This window comes from Sphaeroforma arctica (assembly GCF_001186125.1).
Source record: "Sphaeroforma arctica JP610 unplaced genomic scaffold supercont1.461, whole genome shotgun sequence".
Lineage (NCBI taxonomy): Eukaryota > Ichthyosporea > Ichthyophonida > Sphaeroforma > Sphaeroforma arctica.
Window position 1 is genome coordinate 22,704 of NW_014040097.1, and position 10,506 is coordinate 33,209.

Sequence of the window (10,506 nt, forward strand, 5' to 3'; positions counted from 1 at the left end):
TATGGCTGTGTATATGGAAGGCTGTATGTCTAAGCTGATGCGTTAATGTGTCGCTGCGTGTAAGCTTTCTGACGAAATGCATATACGAGAGTGAAATTAGATTATTAAATTCATCCATCTGTGTACGATATTCATGTCGTGCCGTCACCCACCCATATAGGACGGAGCCACCCGTATTGCCAAGCCAGGAGATGTGGTAGAGATCACTGGGTGCTACCTCCCCACAGTTCTGTCTGGATTCAACGCCATCCGTGTGGGTCTGGTGGCTGGCACATACCTGCAAGCCCATGATATCAAACTCATGAAGCAACAGGGCGCCGCTAAGAACGTTGTATCTGACGAGATGAGAGCGAAAGTGTTGGAGTTTCGACAAGGTAAGGGCTCTACCTGTACAAGATTTGCGATTGAATTATGCTGTGGTGGGTAGTGTGGGTGTTGTCGTTGATGGTAATTAACCACCAAAGTCCTCGCTTCGATTTGTGAGTGGGCGTCTGAGGTATGGGGATGCATATTGTTTTAGAGCGATGTTCATGATACTGGCAAACCTTAAGATTAGTGCAGAGTTTCAACGGGTATACGTGCAGACGCGCTGGAGATATTCTCGAGGTACCTGGCGAGCGCAATATGTTTGGGCATAACAATGCATACATACACGGATAAGCTTCAAACGTACCACAGAAGGGAGACAAATTGTATTCAGATGTATATACAAAAACGGCAAGATTGCGCGTAATGTACGAGCACATAAAATCGCATCAGCACATTCGCTAGAAACTGCACGCGCAAATTGATCCGAATACACTTTCACATCTACACACACCCCTATTAACGTCCGTTTCTCGCCCTCCCTATTAGATGAGGACTGGTACGACAAGCTCGCCCAGTCGATTGCACCAGAGATTTTCGGGCACGAAGACATAAAGAAGGCACTCATCTTGTCACTCGCGGGGGGTAGTGCACGAGCATTGGACGATGGCATGAAGATTCGAGGAGACATCAACATATGTCTCATGGGAGATCCTGGAGTTGCCAAGAGTCAGTTGCTGCGGCATCTGTGCTCATTATCACCGCGTGGTATATACACAACGGGTAGAGGAAGTAGTGGCGTGGGTCTCACGGCGGCTATTACGCGCGATGTGGTTACGGACGAGCTTGTGCTGGGTATGTACTGGTTGGTGGCAAAAAAATCTCTGTCGAATAGGAATTTCGAAAAAATCGATGTTTTATTATTTAGATTTCCACGGGAGTACATACGAGTACACGTTTGCTTGCTGAATCCACTCAAAGAGTGTACTAATCCACTTTACACACTTTATTACATTCCACAGAGGGAGGTGCGCTGGTGCTGGCCGACGAGGGTGTGTGTGCCATTGATGAGTTCGATAAGATGGACGAAAGCGATCGCACAGCCATCTACGAAGTCATGGAACAGCAGACCATCTCAATTGCCAAGGCCGGTATTACCACCACACTCAACGCCCGCGCAGCCATCCTTGCGGCGGCTAACCCTCTGTACGGACGGTACAATGTCAGCAAGAGCATCACAGAGAACATCAATCTGCCCACAGCCCTGCTCTCACGGTAAGCGAGCTAGAGCTATGGTGCCGTGTACCTGTGTTGGATGTCCGGTGGTGGGAGTTGTGTTCGTTTTGTACTCCAGTCACATTGATTTGATTCGCCTTATCTTTACCGCGAGTCTGCTTAAAGCTTCTTCTCAGTCATGGCACGTACACTGCGGCAACTTTCTCTTTGATAGTTCTGTACTCACGCATGTCCTTAACTGCGGACACACTGCAGATTCGATCTGCTATTTCTTTTACTTGATCGACCGGACAATACACAGGATCGCCGCCTGGCTGAGCACGTTGCTCACGTACACACAAACCTCAGGCCGCCTGAGCTGGGGTTTGAGCCTGTTGATGGGGAGATGATCAGGTATGTCGCCTTGTATATATTTTATCAGTTTCATACTATGGACAAGCATTTCGATCTCGAATATCAAAATTCAATTGACCGTATGGATTTATACACGTGGGATAATTCTACTTTGTTTATTCCATAAGAAAATACCCCCATACGCGCAATTCCTGATACCAAACTACCCTGCGTCTCTTACAGAGCATACATGATAATGGCAAAGGAGCTCACCCCCACAGTGCCAGCAAGATTGGCGGAGAGGATAGTGGAAGAGTACTCACTGATGCGACAACAGCACTCGGAACAGTTCGGCATCAAGGCCACACCCCGTTCGCTGCTGGCAATTCTTCGTCTGTCCACAGCCAGGGTAAGTGTTTACGGTCTACTTTACTTTAACATCACATACCAAAACGTATTGTTTACGTATTTTTGCACAAGTGTGCTTGTGGATGCAGCATGCCTTTATGTGTACTGCATGAAGTTGCGTGAGTTGTGAATTCCTTGCCATTTCCATGTCAGTATACAACTACGCTTATAAAACCGGTGTGTCTTGATGTCATATATATCACTACCTAATGTCCTGTTGGTTCTTGTCCTCTACTAGGCGCGTCTCCGCTTTGCCCCTGCGATTGAGGAAGAAGACGTAGATGAGGCATTCCGATTGATCAACGTGTCTAAAGCGTCACTTGAGGATATGGAAAAGAACACCAAGAAACGCAATCCGGGTACCATAATCAACGACATTTTCGATATAGTCCGTAATCTGCTAGAACGCACGCCCCACAAGATTATCAGGTGTGTACTTGAATCAGAAAGGCTTGCCACGTTTATTATGTTGAGACATGGTTGTAGACGTGTGAATGACAGCACTTGTATGCACAAGCTCCGCGGAGTGTGTGGTATACCCACTAGATATCTCAAGGCAGTCGATAAGTTCAGAACATGAGATTTCGCGCATGATGACATCACAAGCTCGCTGTCCCTTGCACATATACATGTGGGACCCGCACTGTTTGACTAACAAAAAGCAATCAATTTGGGGGTTTTTTCTATTTTCACAGCTACGATAAGGCGAAGAAAGCTGTGTTGGGCCGAGACTTCACCCAAAGCAACTTTGAGATGTGTCTGAACTCGTACATCGCCGCAGGTGTCCTTATAATCGATGACAGCAATACGGTCATCAAATTCGCCCGCGAGGAGATGGATGAGTAATCACTTAAATCGTCAATTGATAGCCTACTATATTAGTCTTAAGATACGCAATCGATATGGTGATTTGTCCAAAGCGCAAGGAATGACAAACTATATAACAGGCAGCATTCAAGCCTACCGACGGGTCAACAACGACGCACAGTATTGAATCTGCTTCACCTGGAGTAGACTTTGCACCACGGCTAGCGTATTCATTGGATGTACCATATACAAGGGAGATGAGAGTATGCTTACTGTACATGGGGCCAACCGGAGCCTAGTAGTACTTGCGCGACGATCGAACACGGATCACATCTAAATAAGCATCCACGAGAAATCACCCACTCGCAAACAAGAGAAAGACCGAGACGTCCGGCGCATATGAAGCGTTCGAGCTTAAGAGCTTTTAAATAAATACAATATAAATTCGATGTCAAATACGACCTGTTGGCCAACTTAGTCCTTTGCTGAAGCCTTGGTATTGGCTACCTTGGTGTCGATTGTACACAAAGTGGAGCTCTCAGAGCCTATTGAAGCCACCTAACTATAGAGTCCTAATAATATGTAGGGGTTTGCCCGACGACAGAAGGTGTATTTGGTTCATCATTAAAAAAAAATCTCACTAAATGTCGTAGTCTTACTACAATCTACACCTCAATTCTTCCGTGTTTATCGCTGAAATTTGACGAATGCCCTGTATTGTTATTCAGATATATATACTCTCATAGTGAAGGCAGCTTAGTGTTATCCATTGGCATGAGCCGTAGACTTGAAAATTGCCTACAATTGCACGAAGAAAGCTTGCTTTGTAAGCAGGTGCAGGCAAGTCTACAAGCTATGGTATGATCAGAAGGCTTAGCCAAAGAATACGTGAAGAAACCATCATTGTATCGAAAGACTACAATGTGTAGCCAGTTATAACTTGTGGGTTTCACATAATCCCTCGATAGTATCTGAAACAGTACTTTCGTATCCACGGACTGCTTTTCTTGTCCCCAGATCGAAGCAAGACGACAATCTAAGCAGAAAATATTCAACTAAATTAGGTGTGTAAGTTCCATCATATACATAACTTGTGGGTTTCACATAATCCCTCGATAGTATCTGAAACAGTACTTTCGTATCCACGGACTGCTTTTCTTGTCCCCAGATCGAAGCAAGACGACAATCTAAGCCGAAAATATTCAACTAAATTAGGTGTGTAAGTTCCATCATATACAAGTCATCATACTACTTCAGATTTTCGCTCACTTTCCAATATCACTCGAGGTAGTGTATATATCTGCCAAATCTGTTTGTTTTGCAGCTAGGTAAAGCCAAGATAACAAACTTCAATATAGGAGGAAAATTCGGCTAACGAGTACGTTGACAGACACAACATTTACTACCACGAAGACACATTCAGGTTAAGTAAACCGTCAACGATGAATTTCGAGTTCTTATATTCCGATATTGTGCAATATTGTCGTAATATCCGCTGATGTTGCTTGAACATCATATTAAAACATGGATAATAGCCCAATACAAGAAATGTGGAAATTTACTTATTGCGTGTCGCCTCAAAAGCAGGCTGAAATACTAATAAAATCGACCTAAATTTTAATATAATTGGCTACACAACCTAGAATTTTACTAACCCTTAGTAATATGAACTTAAATACAGTATATCCTTATATATGAGTGTCCTATTTTGCGATAAACGATTGCTATACAACCTATAACTCACCACCACCGTACAGAGCTACGCCTAAGCCCACGGAAGCCACACCGACCAACACAGCTGTCAAAGCTTTGCACACCCCACCGCTCGCGTTCTTTGTTACTAAAAGTGACTCTTTGCGTTTTTCTGGTACTCCGGCAGTCCTCTTCTGTTTCTTCTTGTTCGTCTGATTTGTGGGCCAAATAGCGCCTGACTGGTGGGGCGCATTCTCACCGCCGAATTTAGCTGCTCCGGAGGTCTTTTTAGGGGCCTTTCCCATCATATCCTCCAGGTCGACAACTAGTGTAGTCACGGGGGCGCTTTTCTGCTCCTCTTTCGATACAACTAATTGACCACACGCACCCGCAATGTCACCACCCATCTCCTTCCTGACAGTTGCGTAGCAACCATATTCACCCATGACGATATCAATATACGCTTGGATTGTGGGATACGCCGGGGGTTTGTAGGGATCTGACACATTAGTGGTATTGTAAGGAATCAAATTGATAGTCACGTTGTCTTTACGCGGCTGTAGCAGCTTGCCGAGGTTGTGCGCAGTCTCTACGTCATCATTAATACCAGCCAACAACACATACTCAATCAGCACCGTTCGTCTTGTACGCTTGATATACTCGTCCATGGCCTCCATCAACGCAGGCAACTTAAAGGCCTTGGCCGATGGTACAATAGTCATCCGCTGTTCTTGTACAGGCGCATGCAGAGACAACGCAAGGTTGCACATAGGCAAATCCTCGATAAACGCGTATATCTTAGGGATCACACCCACAGTCGACACGGTAACCCGTTTGGGTGCGATCTTGAACCTTCGACCATCAATCATACAGTTCACAGCCGAAACCACCTGCTTGTAGTTATTGAAAGGTTCTCCCATACCCATAAACACTATGTTGCTCACTTCGGCCCATTGTCTGGCATGTATCAGCTGCTCTAGGATCTCACCCGCACACAAATCTCCTATCTCGCCCATAGTTCCAGTCGCGCAGAACGTACATCCCATCTTGCACCCCACCTGCGAAGACACACACAAAGTGGTTCGCTTCTCGCCGTGAGGGTTGTGTGCAGTGACAGCACCGTGTCTAATGATAACCGTCTCTACCTTGAGCCCGTCTTGTAGCTGTATGACCAGCTTAGTCACGGCATTATCGCCCGAGGTCACTGCCTCCACTACAGTAGTGGTCATGAGAGTAAACTTCGATACAACCATCTCAGACACACCTTTAGGCATGTCCTGAATGGTGGCTACTGATGTGAGGTCAGTGATGCCTTCAGTGGTCAGCAAGTGCTTGTGTATCTTGGCCGCGAGAATTTCGGGCTGTTTGACGTACAACTCATTGAGCTCCTCCAGTAGAGTGGGCTCGTCCCAAATGGACGCCATCTTCAGCTTGCGAGAACGTACCATAATGAACTAGTATCAACTTACCGATATTTAACTATTTAAAACGGTTCAGATTATGTTTCTGTTGGGTGCTACGTGCATTTAATATGCCTTTCTATTGTGTATGGATACTTCACCACAGCTTTGTATACTATTGCGACAACGCGAGTGTCATGACTTTTTCTGAGCGCTGAAATAGATACGACTTTCTCGTCTAATGATTTTGTACGATTGCGTACGCACATGTGACCACTGACAACAGCGGTCAGCGAGCGAATTTTTCCAAAAGATTTTCTAAGGGTTTTTTGAAAACAAAATATTTTCATCCAAAAAGCCAAAAGACAAAACAAAGCCTTCTAAAACAGACACAAAACATTTGTTTCTTTTTTTTAATAAAAAAAACAAAAAAACATAACCTTCTTCTCTAAAAGGACAAAAAGCCTATCTTTCGTCAAAAAGACAAAAAGTAAATACAAATATGATTTTATATATATTAATATTTGTCATAGCCTCTCCTTGTTCCTATTTATATGAAGTTGTATGTTATAATACCTGTAAGTAGACGGTAGAAAGTAGACCCCATCTTTATATATAATTCAAAAGGCCATGTATAAATAGAAGAAGGCTATAAAGTTATTATTACAAATAAATATATAAGAATATCTTTTCCAAGCTATCAACAGTATCCAGATTCAAGTCCGACAATACAGTGTAATAAATCGCATATCGCAGCTTCCACTTTCCGCTATGCGCCATCCCTTAGTGAACCAGCTTTCCAATAATCAACCTAGCACTCGTGATGAAGTTCAGAACTCTGCTGTCCCCGCCACGGATGTCAATACGCAAACAACCACAGCAGCATTAGACCCTCAGGTACGTAAGTATATATGTATGTATGCTTGCATGTATGTATGTATGTATGTATGTATATACGTTTGTATATATATATATATATATATATATATATATATATATATTGTGTGTGTGTGTATATATATATATATATATATATAATAATAATATATATATATACACAATATATATATATATATATATATATATATATATATATATATATATACTACTATATATATATATATATATATATAATATATTGGAAGTTATTTGCGTTTTCGGACTGCCGGTTGATTTTCCATAGAAGAATCTTGTTTGATTCTGTTCAATAGTGGAAGTAATCTTTCAGTGAGTGCCTGCCAGCACAACCTCACATGCTGATTGTTCATCACCCCATCCAGACGAGATAAAACGATTCCTCACTGACTTCGTGTCAACCGATAGAGATGGCACACAGCACAAGAAGTATATGGAGCTCATGGTATGTGTTGACGTCCCATCTGCTACACGTTTTGCTAAGTATCTTTTTCGTGTGCTGGTCTGCACATCCCTTCGGCGGTATCGCGCTAATTCATTTCTTTTCATTGCATTCCTTTCTCATTTGTACGTGTATATGACTCTTGAATGACATGTAAGAAAACTTTCTAAGCGTAGAGGCTCAAAGATAAAACGATTTGTCTGCTCTTATCGCGGAGTCAGTGTCTATCCCATGCAAACATAAACACGGTTTCCATCTCATACTTATATACAAATTCTCTTCCAGACGGATGTGGCCAACCGAAAATTAAACAATTGCCAGTGTCTTTGGATGATATTGACACGGTGAGCGATTGGTCTATGTTGTGCTGAAGTTTTAGACTACATACATACGTGATTTTCAGGTTTGACTTATGTATGCGCACCGTGACATCCTTTGATTTTTAATGCATGCAAGTATATACAGTGTAGTGTAGTCGTCGGTGCTCTGATTTACAAAGACTGGGTTTTTGTGTTCGATACGATTTTGCAACAAGCACGAATTTTATACTGACTCGTGAATATAGTATACGCGCAGAAAGTATATGATGCGTTCTGGAAAGTCGCGGAAGCTGACACCTGTGTATGTAGCTTGCCCAATCTTACCTCCTGTACTTGATTTCGAAAGGTCAGCCTGCATGTGCTATCTTTTTATTGCTTGTACGAGTACTCATCTCGCATTATGACACCGTCAATCCTAGACAATTACGTCTGAAATGCGCGCGTTTTGCACTTTGTGGCCGCAGAATGTGGACAACGATTACCGGTCAGATGCAGATGTTTTCATAGTCCAAAGAGGGACTTTCTTCGTTTCCAATGAACAAATGTGAATTCACCTTCACAAGCGATCGGCCTGACATGTCACCCTAAGGAGTGATTCTTTTGCATGCTCACTTTTCACACTACTCCGATCCCTATGTTTGTATATCACACTCGAAGCGGCATAACTTCCTAGCCGACGCAGTACACAGGAAAACACTCAATCTTATCTATCTAGCAATGTACTGTACTCTCAAACACTCTCCACCCAATTGCTTAATATCAGTTTCTGGGCGACGACTTCTCCGAGCGCACACAGCAGAACATTCTACGATACGAAACACTGTTCTGTCAGCAGATAGACGCACTTCTACCGGAACCCACCGAAGAATTCGATCCCATCAACAGTACTTCAGAGGATGTCATCATCGAGCACCGGCGCATGGAAGCAGTAGAGAATGGCCACAACGCCGATGCCGCACTCTTCCGTCGATTGTAAGTAGCTTATATTGCGCTCATGTATGTATTTATGTTATATATATATATATATATATATATTTATTGTTCATTGAGTAGTCAGCATACCGGAGGGCGCGTGTAACGGGATCTCTATCTAGACTATGGTTGTTAGTTGACAGGATTGTCATAGAAGACTTCTCCTCCTCAGTCGTCGACTTCATTGGCAATCCTATGGACGCTCAGTGTTGTTCACTATGAAGACGACAGCATGTTAACTTGGTCACCATATCCGCAGTTGCAATTGCATGCTGGAATATCCGTGGTGCGCGACCTATACTTTCAGCAGTCCGAATTATGTTTAGTACCATACTGCATTCTCACTTGACCACTTTACCATATATTCAGCTCGGTCGTCTTTCAACCACCGAGTGAGGGCAAACAAATCACCGTCAGAAACGTAAGTCGGCGTGACACTTCATACGATCTAAATTACGAATCAGTGTACTCTCTTAGTCGACATCCTACCTTTACGTTTGATTGTGTCCTAGTTGTAAACACGTGTGTGGGCCTATTTAGACCACGAGCAAATACTACGGCATGGTAGCTCTGCTTTGGTAATAGGCGCTTGGATTATGAAGTCCGATGTCAATTCAGTTCAATCAAAAGGGCGTCAAACTCTAAAGTATACTGTGGTCAATTTTCCGTCAGTTGAACAACTGACAGTGCAACGCAGTATTACCGTGCGAGCTTCTGACTATAGTGCCTGATTGCCACATTTCTCGCACTATTCCTCACAGCTCAAAGCTAGCCACATCGGTAGCTTGGTCAAGGTGAAAGCGATCGTAACACGAACAACGGATGTTAAGCCGAAGCTTACATACGCTGTATATAGATGTGCCCTATGTGAGGGAGAGACCATCCAGAGGGTATGTTGTATGGCTTCATCATTTCTCGTGCTGCGTTTGTCTGCTATATATACTTGCAGACCTGTCGTAAACGTGTGGTTGCCGTTGTAGCACTTATTTGTTTTGTATTGTCGGAAGCATTTTGTCTGGGAATACACATCTACAAACACACTACAGACAGCGCAACAAAGCACACCATAAATTTGAGCTGCAGGCTAGACGATATTATTGGGTCATTGCTCACAGCTGAGCATATGGCATATACCCGATTAGTGTCTCGCAATCGCTCCCTTACGAAGCTTGCTAGCCCCACAATTGCAAAACGATCGCCACGCTCATCTCACAGACACACATACTTTTCCATTGATGTCCATCACGCACACACCGTAGCCATTTTGTACATTTGTCGACCTGTTGCTCATCCATGCCAATACCTTATCTTCCTGTACTGTACACAGGTCACCACGCCCCAATTCATGCCCCTGCAGTTCTGTCCAGGGGAGAACTGTAGTGAGAGTGGTAGTCGATCAAAGGCCAAGCTATCTCTGCTGATCAGAGGGTCACGGTTTGTAAAGTACCAGGAATTGCGCATCCAGGAGTTGGCTCACCAAGTGCCTGTAGGACACACACCGCGGGCTATGACAGTCCATGCACAGGTACTTTTGTGACAGCTTGTTTATATATATATATATATATATATATATATATATATATATATATATATATATATATATATATATATATATATATATATATATATATATATATATATATATATATATATATATATATATATATATATATAT

The 10,506-nt window shown here is 43.1% G+C and overlaps 3 protein-coding genes across 5 annotated transcripts in view; 2 read left to right on the top strand and 1 right to left on the bottom strand.

Annotated features, from left to right (window-relative positions):
- The first annotated feature begins 156 nt into the window (after positions 1 to 156).
- SARC_06457 (hypothetical protein) lies at positions 157 to 3,539 on the top strand. Its single transcript, XM_014299637.1, has 7 exons — positions 157 to 374; positions 856 to 1,161; positions 1,329 to 1,581; positions 1,798 to 1,935; positions 2,119 to 2,284; positions 2,522 to 2,712; positions 2,979 to 3,539. The coding sequence occupies exons 1-7, from the start codon at positions 302 to 304 to the stop codon at positions 3,127 to 3,129; spliced, it is 1,278 nt and encodes a 425-aa protein (XP_014155112.1). The 5' UTR covers positions 157 to 301; the 3' UTR covers positions 3,130 to 3,539.
- Positions 3,540 to 4,640: 1,101 nt separating this feature from the next.
- SARC_06458 (hypothetical protein) lies at positions 4,641 to 6,365 on the bottom strand. Its single transcript, XM_014299638.1, has one exon. It carries the CDS (start codon positions 6,228 to 6,230, stop codon positions 4,824 to 4,826), a length of 1,407 nt encoding a protein of 468 aa, XP_014155113.1. The 5' UTR covers positions 6,231 to 6,365; the 3' UTR covers positions 4,641 to 4,823.
- Positions 6,366 to 6,953: 588 nt separating this feature from the next.
- Positions 6,954 to 10,506, top strand: part of SARC_06459 (hypothetical protein) — a gene marked incomplete at its 5' end in the record, with an annotated part of 9,538 nt that continues 5,985 nt past the window's right edge. For all 3 annotated transcript variants that reach the window (XM_014299639.1, XM_014299641.1, XM_014299640.1), the window contains 6 exons: positions 6,954 to 7,083; positions 7,463 to 7,542; positions 8,623 to 8,831; positions 9,201 to 9,252; positions 9,593 to 9,721; positions 10,159 to 10,356. In XM_014299639.1, coding sequence (XP_014155114.1) covers positions 6,954 to 7,083; positions 7,463 to 7,542; positions 8,623 to 8,831; positions 9,201 to 9,252; positions 9,593 to 9,721; positions 10,159 to 10,356 — 798 coding nt within the window. The remainder of the gene's footprint in view (positions 7,084 to 7,462; positions 7,543 to 8,622; positions 8,832 to 9,200; positions 9,253 to 9,592; positions 9,722 to 10,158; positions 10,357 to 10,506) is intronic.